General features: G+C 41.0%; 1 protein-coding gene across 2 annotated transcripts; it reads right to left on the bottom strand.

Moving 5' to 3' along the window:
* Nucleotides 1-4,254: 4,254 nt before the first annotated feature.
* On the bottom strand, nt 4,255-15,550 carry ATP6V1G3 (ATPase H+ transporting V1 subunit G3). 2 transcript variants are annotated; one of them, XM_035537599.2, is made up of 4 exons: nt 15,454-15,550; nt 10,763-10,765; nt 7,796-7,896; nt 4,255-4,587 (listed from the first exon to the last, which is right to left on the bottom strand). In XM_035537599.2, exons 1-4 carry the CDS (start codon nt 15,548-15,550, stop codon nt 4,414-4,416), a joined length of 375 nt encoding a protein of 124 aa, XP_035393492.1. In that variant the 3' UTR covers nt 4,255-4,413. The 2 variants fall into 2 exon arrangements, with proteins under 2 accessions (XP_035393492.1, XP_035393491.1); XM_035537598.2 differs by lacking the exon at nt 10,763-10,765 and having other exon boundaries at nt 15,469-15,550.
* Between the last annotated feature and the right edge of the window lie 236 nt (nt 15,551-15,786).

Below are 15,786 nucleotides of genomic sequence, written 5' to 3'. Positions count from 1 at the left end.
TAATCAAAGTTTATTTAATGCTAACTATTGAGATCAGTTTTCTGGCATGATATTTAATTTTAACCAAACTAGTTTTCTTTGGAGCACAGCTCTACTCAAAATTTCTGTGTTTCCAAAAGCGGTATGGAAATTTGGTAGCAGTTTGGAATATGATGTGCTTGTAAATAAACCAAATATTCTGGGCAAAAGGGGACTTTCAGGAATCACCCTGGGTCAGGTAATTCAGTTGTGGCATATCTTTCATAAAAGCAATGAGGAATCTCAGTAAGTTAATAGGCTTGCAAGTCATCAAATTTTCCACATGCAGTCATGTCCTGTAAGTGCAATGCAGTGCATTAATAGTCCTCCAATGTAACATTTTCCAAGTGTTTTGTAGTAATACTGGTTGGGTCATGTACTTCTAACAAGCGTTAACATTCCTCAGGGAAGACTCAGAGTTTGAAGTGCCTTATTCTACCATAAAATGAGGAATAATCAAATCTGTGAGGGACAGGCGGCTGTGAACTTGGCAGGAATATATGACACTTGTGTATTCTGTAGCAGGCATTTCCTCTTTTCCTGTGACAAGCTGGAGAAAATCATTTTGAAGTATATGCATTGTATACATTAAAGAAGAACATATTATTATATAGCATTCATGCTTCCTACTTAATCAACCCATGCCTGTGGTGGGTTCCTAGAACAGAATTGGGCTGCAATTGCTGCTGGCACCCCCAAAATCTTTGCCCAGTTCAGATTGTAGCTGCCTGCTGCCCCAGTGCTTTGGTGACATGACAAGATAGTGCTCTGCTGATGGCCAGGACTAGATACAGATGCGAGCACAGCACTTATCTCATGTAAAGCTTGAGATAATCAATTCCCACCTCTCCTCAATGAAGAAGGCTGTCTGCTTAGCTAGTGATCCATTGCTACCCAAAAAATTATGACTATTTGTCCTAGGTCTGAAGCACAGGTGAGACAGGTAGGGCTTTTTATGCACCAAGAAGGAGCATGTTGAAGAGCTTATTCTAATTGCAGAGCATGTTGCTGTGAGAGTCACGCATTGTTCTTGTACCCCACCACTTGTGCATATAGCGATGGTTGCCCTGTTTGGTGGAGAGAGCAAAACGAACCTCATGGGACTGCCCAGAGATGTATTCCTGCAGGCTGCCGGTAGCCCTACTGCTGGGAGACTTTTCTTACAGCTCTGGAAGCTGGCAGAGCCCCCAGTGACAGTGGTCTGACAGCATTTTCAACTAAACTGAGAGACAGGGAGAAGTTTCCAGGAAATGCTTGGGCTTGTGGCTGTTTAGTTAAGCTCATCCCACTTCTGATCATTTTGAGATTTTTCATCTTCACTGATGAGTAAGTAGTACCAGGAAAAATGCATTCCTGGCATCCTGACAGAGAAAGTATTGATGGCAGGGATGTTTGCTTATTTTTAATGCATTTAAGAGCATTCTTAAATTAAATCTCTTTGCTTCTATATTTTCTTTTTCTTTGGAGTGGAACGATTGTTTGCCATTATCCTGAATGCTTGAATGTTGCATACAAGGTATTTTGCGCACTTGTAAACTCAGCAGACATTTTCTTGGCACCTCAATATTCTATTGATGCAGCTGGTACTTTACACTCTTCATCAAAAAAAAAAAAAGTATCTTGCCAACTTACACAAAGTCTAACTTGGCCTTTTACTTCTGCACAGCTAAAAGTGGCACTACAACCACCCTATCCCCATCCGGAAGTAGGAATGAATGTAGGAAGAGCAAATGCACAGAGTGCTCAAAGCTCTCAGATTTCTCTCTCAACATCAAAAAATTTTATTGCGGGTACACGGAGGGTAGAAAGCTGCAGGTAGGTCACTGCTGCGCTCGCAGTGTAGCTGTGTGAGAGCTGGCGCTGAAGTAAGTGGCTAGGCCGACAGTCGCGGCCTAGTTCTGCCTGTGAGGGACAGCGTGCTTTAGAGATGTAAATAAGAAATGCGTGTGGCCTCTAGGACCAGAAGGGTAAAAAGCAGCCCTGAAAGGAGGACAGAAGCTTCACACAAGAAGCAATTGGCAACAAAGGACAGGTTTTGGCAAGACTGAGAGAAAGGGAGGGTGTCACAAATAAGTGATAACTGGCAGAAGGGGCGCTCAGGTAGCACGGAGGGCAAGTGGAGCAGTCCTGGTCACAGCAAGGAGTGCTCGAGAGAGGTCGGTGCCCGCTTTGAAAGGTGTTAACAGAGGACCTTGCTGGACTGACTGCTAAGTGTCTGGGAAGAGAAGAACAAACAACTGAGAATTTGTTTGAGAAATAACTCTTCCTGCTTCCAAAATGCTGGTACAACTGTGTAAAGCAGGGAGAGGGGAAGGTATCAAAGGAATGTCATTTCTTTGCTATCTAGTGATGTCCCCTCTGAGAACCACTGTAGGGCCTTGGGCCTGCTTTCTAGCCACTGGAGTAGTTTTCATATTAGATTTCCACCATACAGAAAAGCAGAAAGTACTGCTATCTAATTCTATTAAAGATAATGCATCTTGATAACTACTGTCATTGATTCCACACCTCAAACTTTAACTTTTCAAAGAAATTCTCTCTTCTTCCTCAGTCCCTGCTTTGGCATAGCCAAAATTTGAATCAGTTTCCCAGTCAATAACTTCTTTCAGTTTTGCAAAATCCGAGTATTTGTCAGTAACCGCTGAGAAGTCAAACCTAAGCCTTTTTTCTTATACTGAGTATTCCCTTTGTGTGGAGAATACTCCCCTGGTATGGAGTTCAGGCTGTGTTTCAGCTTATTCCTTTAAACATGTTCACTTTTTATAGTGTTCGTTTAAGTTCACAAAAAATATATGCTTCACAGTTGACCACTACGCTGGGTCTGCAGCCACGACGCAAGTCAGAGGCGTGTGTGCCTGGGCAGCCCCAGCTGCACTGCGCGATGCAGAAGGGTGCTGGCACTGGGACTGGGGTTCCTTCATCCCCTCAGTAAATCAAACCCTATCACAACATGATTCAAAGCACTCCTAAAGAAATGAGCCTTTCAGCTGATGTCAATAGGATTTCTAGTCTCTTTCCCATTCCTCCGCATCCTTGTGTCTCCAGAGAATATAATCAAGCGCAGGAGACAGTAACAATCAGGGCTTTGAGACTGTGTAGCATCAGGCACAGCCTTGAGGAGTCATGTTTGCTGACATTAAGTTGACTACAGCTTTACGGTCATTTTACACATGACAGCATGTCAGCTGTGTAAACCTCTCTGGAACAGGAGATTGCCTATGACTAGCTGCTGTGAAATTGAAATGATTTGTCTGTGTCTACGTGGACTGAAAATCATGGCTATTGTTTGCTAGTCATTGCAGTTTCTCAAGCTTGTTTGCTAATTCAGTATAATTCTGTAGTGAAGACGAGGCATTAATGAGGTTCATGGTGCAGGTTCTTTAACCCCCCCCCCCCCCCCCCCCCACACACACACTTCATCAGTGCCTCCCGTCAGATTTAACAGGCTTCCCCTTGGAAGCAACCAGATCATATTATATTTTCTTAACCTCAGAAGTATTTATTCCAAGGGAAATCTGTGCCATTGTGGAGGGAATTACTACTCAAGGTTGAGGTTGCTTTGGGTAACAGAAGTGCTCTGAGTGACCTGAATTCCATCAACTTCTTGTGGATTAAGGTACTATTTAGTGTAGCAGTGGTGAAGCTTGAGCCACTGGATTCCTGTGCTTTTGGTGTAACTGAATAGATAATGATGGGCATGCTAGAGTGCACCTTGAACCAAGGCAATGTTATGAATAATGATTACTCCTGTTCTCATTTTTCAGCCTTAAAAAAGCTATGTAAAGCTTGTGATGTATTTAAATAGGATGATACTTGGAGTATGGCTTTTGAACATGATTCTGTACAAGTCAGCTATATATTGCTTTAAATTAGGATTAAACAGTTGACAGTGTTCTGACCTCTTCTTTCTGACCAAAAGTAATAGTTCCTATATATTCCATAATCTGGCTGCTCCGTGTGTCACAAGGAAAACAGAAATGCTTTATTTTTTATTTTTGTGGAGTTCTATTTCACATGACTAGGAGTACACTAAAGATTGGGATAAACAGATTTTATGCAACAACACATTAGTACAGAACATATTATATGAGAAAAAGAAAGAAAGACTCCCACTGAAAAGCTGCTGGTGTCAAATAATCGTTTTTCTGCAGTTATTGACTTGCCCCCGTTCAAATGACAGGGGCTTAGCTACCACCAGGAAAAAACAATATTCCAACAAATGCTTTGAAACTCTGTATAATTCTTGTCACATCAAAAACCTTTCTGGAACTGTGCGCTTTTTGCTTTAGTGTTCTTTCTCTCACAAATACAGACACAATAAAGGAGGAAATATCTATGGTTATCAAGAAAGAAGCCAACTTTTTACAAACATCTTTCTCCAGCACATAGCTGATCTTAAGCTGCATGTCGGAAGTTTGGGTGGACTTCAGGGTTGATGTCGTATATCATGTTCAAAAGCTTTTTCATCATGCTCTCCTTGTTCTTGTGGTAGCTGCTGGTGAGTTTTTGGATGGTTTCTGTTGTTTGCTCTTCTATTTTAGCAGAGAGGTTACCTTGGGAGCCCATTACCTGAAAAGCAGAAGCCCTCTAAGCAAAAAAGGCATTGTATATGACTGTGTTTATTGTACTTCTCTTTATCATCTAGCATAAACATAATGCAAACATGTCACAGTGTTTTCTAACAGTAAGGGTATGATCTAGGTTGAACCGTACACATAAAAACAGGATTCAAGGGAACTCTTTCATATGCTCATTAGCAATGGGTATCTCCCCATGAAATGCAAGTTTCCTAGCTCACTGTGGGAACAACGTTGTACATGTTTTGTCTTTTATACCATTCATTTTAATTTGTTTTCTATTTTAATGACTAGTCAACTAAGTTTTAGCACTAGTGTGCTTCATTTGGCCTCGCTGAGAATAAATGTGAGCACCGCTACGGAGCAAAACATGGGAAAGCCTTCCTGAAAATGCATAATTAGAGTTTCAGAGTATTTGAAGAGTCTTCAGCAGCTACTGATGTATAACCCTCAACAGGCCTCAGACAAGGTCTTTTAATGTTACTTTTTCTTATCTGGCAAAATACCAGACAGCTTCTGGCACAGTTAATATCAGGACATTCGCTTAGAATTTAATTGACTCTAGACTCGCTGAACATTTTAGCAAGGTTATGTTATAAACAGATGCACACGTTCCAAATCCGTGGCTTTGTTCCTTCCTCCCCCACTGCTCCAACATCCCTTGCATTCTTCCCTTGTGGAAAAGTCCTTCAGATAGCAAGAGAGAAATTTGTTTTCAGCTAGAGAATTCCACGGAGGAGAGCAGAAGACGTTTCTGCACACAAAGTAAGAAAGGAATAAATAACGTTCTCTTCTTATTCCTGCCACAATTTTCTGGCATGGACTAGCAGCTGAACTAACCTGTGGTGGTAGTGGGGTACCTAGAGGCTGACCACAAACAAAGGGAGGGGTCGTTAGCTTTATTTTCCATGTGATTTCAGCCCAACTTAGTCCTTGAGAGAAGGAAAAGCAGCTGAACGAAGATCTCCTTTTGCACAAATCACCTTTGCAATTATCTGTACCTGGAAATGTAGTATGAAGTTTGTCTGCACTCCAGATGCAAAATATTTTATGATTTGGAAGATATACAGGATGTAGACACAATAGTAAACACTGGGAAAAGAAGATTGTTTTCTATAGTAACTATTTTTAGCTGGCATTTTATTTTAGCTTTTAGACAAGTTGTAAGGGCCTCATGTGGGAAAGATTGTACAGCTTAAACTGGATTTATGAAGTTGATTTTTTTTCCACTGGGCAAAATAACTTTCTAGAGATCCCAGATGGTTGCCTGTTATCCAGCTACTAAATACTTTCGCAAAACCTCAAGGAGAGTATTCTAATTTGAAGAAGAGCCTCTGTAGACTGGGAACTTGCTCTCCTGGTCCATGCTAATACTGTAATCTGAGATTGATGATTCTTACTCTTCTTTCTTTATTTATTTATTTATTCTTTTTTCTGCTTCTGATTTTGAAGATCTTTTTCTTGTCATCATACAGGCAACGTTCTGCTTAGTCTGTGATTTCTGCTGACCTTGAAGGTCTGTCCCTTATCTTGCCTATACTGGTCTTATGTTAGTGTCATTCCAAAGTTGGCAAAACATTACACGTTACACAAACGACAAATTCAGAGCCAGGGTTCACATCTCCAGAGTTCAGTGACCTCAGACCCCAAATACAAACACTATGAGCACTATCAAAATCAGCTTGAACTCTGGGCTTAAATTTTATATGTTAAAAAAATATCTTTCTAGCTGTCTCTAACCTCAAATTAATCATTATTTTTTGTTGCTATTGTTCGTTCTGGACTGAAGTGGAACTTCTCATGGTATGAGAGAAGTTACCCCAGTAAGGATATGGCAACACAGAAAGATGAGAAGGAACATGTATTTGTGTCTGAATACCTGAACCAGCAAAGTGAAGTGGGTATCAGACTTCACTGGCTTAGCTGGAACTCATGCCTGCCTTCCAGGCGCAGGTTAATAATGATGACATTTGTCTGGGGTAGATAAATGTTCGACATAATGGGGTCAGGGAACATGAGGGAGGACTGCGGTGATAGGTACAGATAGCAGCATACTGTCATTTGAGGAGCAATATGTGCTCTGGCCTGCTTGTGTAATGCACTCAGTTGACAAACAATGGCCTTTTCTTGCAGCTTTGATTGTTTGTGATGAAAAAATTGAATTTGCACCAAAGAAAGGCTTTTTTCTCTTCTGCTATTCCAGACCTAAAGCAAGAAGTTCATTTTGACTGAAAAGGTGAATAAATTGTAGGCGTATTTTTACTTTATTTTAGTATCAGTAAAAATATGATATTGTATGTTTGAGACAACACCACCTGGCCTGGCAGTGTGATGGTGTGTCTGGTGGCTGACAGTGTTTGTTGGAGACTGTGTATGTATATCCTTAAGGTTTATGATCTCTGCTGGAGAATGTTTTATGTGAAGTGTGACTGAAATAGCAGGTTTATAAAGCAGTTTTCATTTGGCCTCCTTGGCTTTTTTTTTTCTTTTCTGTTTTTGCACATGTAGTTTTCTTGACTTTACAAAAAAAAAAAAAGGCAGAAAAAAACAAAACAACACAAGAACAAAAATGTAAGAGGGAGGTCACCAAGTAAAAGAGAATGGTTTGTGAATCTTCATGAAAATACTAGGGAAGACAGCAAGATGGCATAAATGTATAAAATGAACTGCAATTCAGATATGAAAATATTATCCAGACCACTTTTACTATGAAGATATGAAAAACCCCAAAGCTTGGATGATTTCAGTTCATCAAAGGCGCAGTGTTGTATGCAGACAAAAAGCTAAAGTGGAACAGAAATAGAAAGAAGGATTTTAAATCATCACTATTACTGAAACATCCACCTTATTTCAACCTCCACTTTCAGGGCAGAATCGAGATCTGTCTGGAATTGAAGGAGAACCTGAAGGCATTTTACTTGGGGGAGTTAATGTCTTCAAAAGGGCAAGCGTGAACCAAATACAGAATCTAGACAATTTTAGTGTTAAAATCCCCAGTACCAGGTACAAATGCATTCCACACCAGTGAAAAAGTCAAAATGAAGCATATGCACATCACAGGAGATGCCTGTGTGACAGCTGGGTTCAATCAGTGTGGTCAGGTTAGTTTGTGGAAGTGTCCAGGTAATGCTGTTTGAAACAATTTGTTTTACTAGTGAGCATACTGACACTGCAAAAGCCCATGCAACTTTCTTACTTACATTTGTTTGCTTATTCCTAAATTCCTTCTCCCTCTGCAGCCGGTAGTGGTCTATCTCAGCAATGGCTTCTTCTTTGGCCTGCTTCAGCCTCTTTCCCTTTCCTAATGGAGGGGAGAAACAAGGATTTACTTCACAGGTGTCACTTCATCCCAAGAGGTGAATCTCTCAATATCAGAGGTATTTCTACCTGGTGTAGAAGTTTCCTGGTCAAAGTTGTGAGCAAAGTGAACAGCAGTGCTATTTGCCTGGAATTGTCTGAAGGGGCAAAGTGAGCTAGTAGGGCACTTTGTGCGTGAGAGCCAGTCTCACCAGCACCCATCTTCTGAGCCCAGCTCCCTGGGCATCAAAATGAAAAGTGTGTTGGTTTGCTAACAACAGAAGTCTTTTTGCAACTATGCATTTTCTCATAACAGAAATGATTTTTTTTTTTATCACAGCTTTGTATTTAAATAAATATCTATCTTTCCTTCATCAGCAATAGTAGCAGCCAGATAACAGATTTTAGTTGTCAGTGATTGGAAAAGACTTTATTCTGTAAGTTTTTCTGTATTGATTGGCTGCCAGGATACCTTCATCCCGCACCAACTGGATGCTGTTTAGAGCTGGCAGATTTCCAGCATGCTGCAAGGTACATCTTAACCACTATCAAACTGAGTTGCAACCTTCAGGCTCTGTCCTCTTCTCCCCCACCCTGTTTCCCTAGCATCTGCTAAACGCAGAGGTGAATGATTAAGAGAAAAAGGAAGCTGATGGTATTATCTCTACTAATGTGTAGAAAATTTGAAAGTGATTATATATATATATATAATTTTATTTTTAAAAAGGATGGTTATCTTGCATCCTTATGGAAGTGGCATTTTAGGCTGTAGTGGAAACTAGACTCTTCTTTCTGGAAAGGCTTGTGTTTGCAAACTTAATTTTGTGCACTGATAATGGTTACTTTGTCTTAGGTAAAATCCTAAGGGTATATAAAATTAAACCCATGTAAATCATTGCAGGGCCAGGCCCAGGTACATCCTGGGTCTCGCAGGGATGTTACGCAAAGGATAAAAGCAGAAGGATTGATGGGCATGCAATACTTAAGTTCTTACGCAAAGCAAGTGCTGAACATGCCGTAACCACCTCACGGTGATATGCCTGTCTGCCTGCTTTATAGAAACTCAATAAACTCACGTGGATCTTCACAGGGCTCTGCTACTTTGTGAGGAAAAAGTCACTAACTGTAAAAACCCTTGCGTTAAATGTTGATATGTTATATTTGAGGCTGCTGGGCTGACGCTGATTTGTGTTGTTGGTCTCTTTCCTCTGTACAACCTGAACTTTGGGAGCAAGAGAGGATATGCCTGCTCCCTTACCAGGGGAAAGGGCTCCAGAGGCTAAAAAAGCTATTGCTTAGTTGTGTAAATTAGGACATCACCAGAATGAGAGCGTGAAGACTGGACAACTGAAAAAGGCACCTCAATTTGGTGCATGAAACACCCTGATATTTATCTGTTAATTTATTCATTGGAACCACTTACTTGATGTCACTGAGCAATATGAATACTTTCAGAAAGTTGTTAAAAACAGTACCTTTTCTGAAATCCTAAACGTTATTCTCCAACTAAGCTAGGGGAGAGGAGCATTAGTATTTCTGATTTGTTTTTCCATGCTGCTATATCAGATTGGTTACACCCGTACTGGGCTTCTGAAGCCTTATCAGGTGTGACGTGGGGTATTCTGCTTCCCCAGGCAGGGCAGAACAGCAAAGCCGAATCTTTGAGGAAGACGATTGCTGGTGATACCTCTGTGACTCAACAAAATCCCAGGTAAAATTCCTGATCCTGTAGTAAATTATTTGCCCAGCTGGAGGCCCCTTCTAAAGCTATTATTTGCAGATCAGTGAGCAGAAGCTGAGGGGTGCCTGAAACACGGATTTCCATTTGAAGCATTGATTCCTGGACCATTGACTCTTGTGGCTGTACTGATTGTGGAACCTGAGGAGAAGTGAGAGGTGATCGTGTAACGGCATTTTACAGCAAGGAGGAGTATGGTAGGGAGCTCAACAGATTTTCTGACAGTTCATCAGTAGGGAGTGTTCTTTCGTGTAGTTTATTGCTTATCTCAGAGTTCTCCTGCCACCAAGGCAATCTAATTTGTACAGGGGGCAGTGATGCAGGTTGAAACCTAGCACATACCTTCCCAAAGTTTGTATTTGTTTGGTAAAAGCTGATTCCCTCAGTTTCTGTCTCTTGCTGTATGAAGTCTTGGGACCAGTATGTATGAACTGACTGACACATGTAAAAGCCTGACGTCAGTCTGGACAGCAAAGTTTAAAACTATGTTTAGGTTTGTGTTTTGAAGCTGTTCTTGTTCTCATCTCCAAATTTAGTGCTGACTGGCCTTTTATAGAGTTTTCCTTGAGAGAAGGAGCTGGGAGGAGATTCTCTGGAGCTGTAATTGGAGGGAGTGACTACAATGAAGCTCTGCCAGTTTCACCATCTGAAGAACTAGGTCTCTATAGCAAATTACATTATTTCAAAATCAGTGGGATTTTAATTTCAAATTCCATCTGGGGGTCCATCTGTAGTAAATATGTTGCATATTTGGCCACAGGATAGATAAATAAATCCATTTAAAATGCACACAATAGAAAGAGATTAATTGTAAAACAACAGTTCATCTGCCTCTCACAAAGTAGCTAGTGAACAAAAAGTATATATACACATACGTGTCAGATCTTGACAGTGCACTGGAGTAAGCACAATACATAGGGTGTCACTGTAGGGTGGCAGGCATTTCTTTTTTTCCACGATGCCTTTAGGATTGGCACAGCAGGAACCTGCTGCTTCCTATTTAATTAAGTGGAAAAGCTGTGAGTAAATTACTGCTAGTTCAAGAACGTTGTGGACAGAATCAGCAACTGCCAACATATGCGATAGTGCATATGCTGCACCTGATTAAGTTAAGCAGAAACTAGAGCTTAACCTGCTGTTTCACTAGAGGCAAACCAAAATTAATTAATCAGTCTGTTATTAACCACTTGTCTGCTAACTTAGTTGTGCAATAAGGGATTGCCTTTTCAAAGTCTTACTGATCTTCTGGACAGGATTCTCTGTATCAAAGAGCTGAGCTGAAATTAAAGCTTATATCCTTACAGGTAGCAGAGCACTGAAATTCAGCCAAGATCATACAAAAAGAGGGCTAGAAATACAGGAGGATGGGCAAAACAATGGGACCCTGAGAGATTTACTCCAGGATTAAAAAGAAGAGGTGTGGAAAACTCCAAGTTTGAGGAGACTTTTGCCCCAAGGGCCAGGTTCACTATTGCCTGCTTGTCTTTTCTTCCTGTGCTTGAAGATGGGGAGCAGCAAATCAGCTGTGCTGCTCAGGTTTCCTGTCCATGGGTATGGTAGCTGAGCGGGCGGGAAGGGGAGAGTCAGGAGGCTTCTAGAAATCACGTCAAATTGGCTTAATCTTAATCATTTTACTCTCTGGAGCAAGCCAGTCCTGTACTAGATATTCTTATCTAACCTGTGGGAAAGCATTATTAGCATGGAGAAAGGTAATATTCTTTGTAGGTATTGCTGTGATGTTAAGGAACTAGCTCAGGTTAAGTTCAAAATGATCAGTTTTGTTACTATTTGTTAAGGTCTTGCAAAAGAAAGAAAATATTTCTGAAAATTTTGCATTCTAATTTGCTTAAACACGAAGTTATCTTACTTTCTTAGAACTGAGTTGCTAAAACTGGCTTTCTGTTTTCATACAGAACACTTAGGTTTCTAGCTAAATTTCTGCACAGAAATAACGTCATATGCATAAGTTGCCAAAATTTAATGACATTTTCTTTAAATAGGATCATTTCTGTTGTTTTTAAGAGTACTAAATTGTTAAATGGGATTTAGGAATGCTCATTTTGGGCAGACGTTTGCAATTTTAATGAAAATACAATAGAAACAGCTGATCAGTGTATGTATAGCTTTTTTGCTGGATAAAATATGTCCTGGATGTTATCCAAGTGAGCATGATGGATGTAATTGATGCAATTCTTTTTTTTTTTTTTAATATCTTATTTTGCTTAATAGTTGTTTTTTAACTTGACTTCCTGAAAGTTTTCATCCGAACTTTCACTTTTATTAGCAATTAGCAATTCAAGCCAAAATATAAAAAATCTATAGGAAACTGAGTTTTGCTAAATCCAGTGTTCACGATACATTTGTTTCCCTTGTTTTACCCAAAAGGATTTTCAGGAATTGACATCTTGGCTCTGATAATGTGAAGCTATTTCTGGGATCCAAATTATGCTTAAAGAAAAAATGATAGACAAAGCAGTGCAGTACACAAAAGGATGGAGAACTGCAGGCTCTTTTTGTTCATGTTTAATCAATTTGGTAGTTTCAGCCTTGCATATGTGCATTTACCAACAAACTATTAATAAATTGTCAGGTGTAAATGACATCAGCCGGTGATATGGTAAAGAATATTGCAAGGCCAGGTAAAGGGCATTGAGCAAGAAGTGTGAAAAGGCGTGTACAGAAGAGCTGTAGCACTATACATCCGCTTCACTTTATGAATATAAATAGAATTCTATTGTCGATTTTTCAGTTGTGCGAAGTGGATTTTGCATTACAACAGCTGCTTGTGTCAGTAACTAGGTCCATTATGTGTTTATATACAGTATTAGGCGTGTCCATGCTACCTTTTGATCTGGTTATGCGAATATCAGCTGTAAACACTGAAGGTCTTGCATAAGGATAGTTTTGGTAATCACATTTCCTTGAAAATGACTTTTCCTGGTTGTGTCCCACAAACGACCTGCCTTTCTTCCTTCTCACATTACAAGGTAAATAGAATAACCTGACACACTGGGACAGCGCTGGTGCTCAAGGGCTGTTTGCAGTGACAGCGGAGGTCATGCTTACAGCTCGGCGGGGCAGCACCGCGTGCCACAGGCTGGACAGGTTCAGCGCTTTCACCTGCAGCCCAGAATCGTGTGTGCCCAGCCCTGAGCAGGAGCTGCTGATCTGAACTGGTACGAGGTGGGTCTGGGCTGCTGTTTGCTGAGTGAAGCAGCATCTCCTCACCTCGTTCCTCCAAACGGTGTGTGCAGGTTCACCAATGACAGTGGATAGCAATGCATTTCCTTTTATTTTAGATTCTGTGCTCAATCTGAAACAAACGAGGCAATACCTTACGTTGACTCAACTGCAGAATCAGACACAGACACAGACACAGATTTCTAGGTTGGAAGAGACCTCAAGATCATCGAGTCCAACCTCCGACCTAACACTAAGTACTCCACTAAACCATATCGCTAAGCTCTACATCTAAACGTCTTTTAAAGACCTCCAGGGATGGTGACTCCACCACCTCCCTGGGCAGCCCGTTCCAATGCTTAATCACTCTGGGGAAGAGGCTGCTGAAATTATGCTAGCTTGGCACAACAGGCTTTGGCCCTAAGAACCCCCTTAGTCCCTGTCCCAAGTTATTTAAGCCATGCTGGTTTAGTTAGGTCTGTCAGGTGGCGCAGTGACGCTACCGTGAAAGACTGAAGTGAAGGACAAGGAAAACTTCTGCCAGTACACTGGGATCAGTCTGATGGGTGAGAGCAGAGGCAAGGAACAGAGAAGAAAGTCATACAGATGAAATACTTTTACTCTGTTTTTACTGATGACAGAATTTTTAATAGTTGGTTTTCTGTAGCTACTGAGTAACTTCTACCTCAGCACTGGAACACTGGTAGGCGCAGGCAGTGGCTCAATTCAGGCTTCTGGCTCAGGGGCTGGGAGATAGGTTACCTGAAGGAAGTCCTGTGCTTATCACGTGTGCTGTGCGTAGGGTTGAGGTGGTGACAGGGGAGTGGGTTTGCCATCAGAGCAGAGTAAGTGCACCTGGAGCTCGTGCCTGGATTCAGCAAGATGCTCTCATTATCAGTCATCATTTATGTGTCATTATCATACTTTGCATTTGGGGGTTTCTTAATTTGTAAACCTTTTAAAGTCTGTTTCAGAAAAGGCTGAAGTGACTGTTTTGGATTAAAAAAAATAAAATAAGGTAAGCAGTATCAAGCTATCATAGCTAAAGGCCTGATTCTGCGGTCCCTGTTCAGACCTAACTCACATTCCCTCCATGAGACTGTGCCTTCCCAGATCATATGCTTTCTTGCTTCTTGGTCTGGGGAACTATTCGTTTCCTCTGCCCTACATAAGAAGGGAGGCAATGTCCTGTTGAGAGCACCTCAGCTGGCTGCATAAGGTCTGAATTGCTCCCTCATAATTCCTTGCTTTCAAGCTAGGAGCAACACCCCCAAACACCCTCTTTTTGTGAGCCTTCTGTTTTATGAAGATGGGAAAATGTTCTTTCTCTGTCGCTTTTGCATGGCTACAAAGTGCAGGCAGTGGCTGGATGCTTAGGAAAGGGGTATTGCTTTATTTTCTGCGTGCTGCTGTACAAATTGACATGTTATACAATTAATGAGCACACAGCAATGCTGATTTGTACGTAGAAGGTATATACAAACTACATAAATAATTTTTCTTTAGCTTCTATTTCTTCCCTAAAAACAAAATCCTTCATCATAGTCTCTTGCAGCACGTGATATCTTCATGCGTTTTAGTTGAGTTTGGAGGATGATGTTGTTTCCTGCTGCTGGTTTCTAAATCAAGATGTCTCCATGAAACAGTGTTAACGTTTCATGGCTAATGCAGGCCAGTGACTTGTGTGGTCGGTATCTACACTCAGGAGACATTGTGGTGACTCTATTTTGTACTAAATCAATGAGAGATAAGTGCACAAAATGGATGAAATATATACCAGTAAGACTGCCAGATGAATTATTTCTTTTATTTAGATTATTAGCAGATTCAACTACATTTTTTCCCATTTTATTGGGATGTTAATTTCCTGTTATTATTTGTTGTTACTACTTTTTGCTTATATTTGACTAGAATAAAAATGTTTGTTTAGATATCCAAGAATAATAAATTCATACTTTACACTGGGCATTTAGGAATTCAGCAAAAAAGATGATTGTTTTAAAATTAACATTTGATCACTCAGTGATTGCTTGTTGTTTGTAATAAGGCTTATAGCAATGACCACAGTACTGACATTTCTTAGGATTGTACTGTGACTTTGATTATTATTTTTACTCTGAAGTCTCCATTTGTTTCCATGTATTTCTTTTTGAAGCCCAGCTGAGATTAAAAGGCAAGTTACTAGTTTTGATAAGTAAAGAGGAACACTGAAAATATTATGTAAAGAGAAATACGGAGTTTGGAGTCTGGTTCTCCAGAGCTGGCAGCCAGAGGTGTGCAGGTTTCTAGTTTAAATGCCTGAAGAAGGATGTAATGACATTATTGGCATTGAGAAAAAGCAATAATAAATCGAGCTGACAGGACGAATATAACAAAGAAAACCTTGTTCAGTGTAAAGAGGCACGTGCATGCACGCACACACAAGCACACGTGTGCACACAATTTGAAGCACGCTATGCACCTTCAGGCTTGGTTAAATGCCTGACTACAGTCAAGGCACTGCACTAATGCGAGTGGGAGGAAAGTGGCACAGAAGAAAGAATAGGAGCAGCCCGTCTGTGCTGTGTACAGATGAAAGAATGCTGGTTTTCCATGAGCCACTGTATTTCCGTAGAGCTTACAGTAGAAAAATACAGTAACAACAGGCCAGATGCTTACTTTTTTTGGCTTCCTCCAGCTTGTCCTTGGCACGTTTTTCTGCCTGCAGAAGCTGCTGGATTCCTTGAGACTGGCTGGTCATGCTGGTTGCTGGGGCTGGTGCCCTTCTGCAGGGACTGGAGCTCGGAGGGAGCTTTATACAGCTGCCAAACCCTTCCCTGTGTTTTCGGTCTGTCAGTTATTACAACAGCCTTCCAGATTGCACCAAACCAGCCTGCTCTGTCCGGATTGCTTCTGGGCACAAAGGGCTGCTGGTGTAATCGGAGAAATGTGGTGGCTGGGCTTACAGGGACGCTCCCTCCTTCTCAGGGTCACCGA

The sequence above is a fragment of the Cygnus atratus genome, chromosome 8, assembly GCF_013377495.2.
Source record: "Cygnus atratus isolate AKBS03 ecotype Queensland, Australia chromosome 8, CAtr_DNAZoo_HiC_assembly, whole genome shotgun sequence".
Classification (NCBI taxonomy): domain Eukaryota; kingdom Metazoa; phylum Chordata; class Aves; order Anseriformes; family Anatidae; genus Cygnus; species Cygnus atratus.
The sequence above is the reverse complement of the archived record's forward strand: the minus strand, read 5'-3'. Positions and strand labels throughout refer to the sequence as shown.

What these genes read in the sequence shown, in the direction of transcription:
- ATP6V1G3 (XM_035537599.2), bottom strand. Translation starts at nt 15,550, where the DNA reads ATGACCAGCCAGTCTCAAGGAATCCAGCAGCTTCTGCAGGCAGAAAAA. An exon ending in TTAGGAATAAGCAAACAAAT is followed by an intron (nt 4,588 to 7,795) that starts GTAAGTAAGAAA and finishes TCTGCTTTTCAG; the next exon opens with GTAATGGGCTCCCAAGGTAA.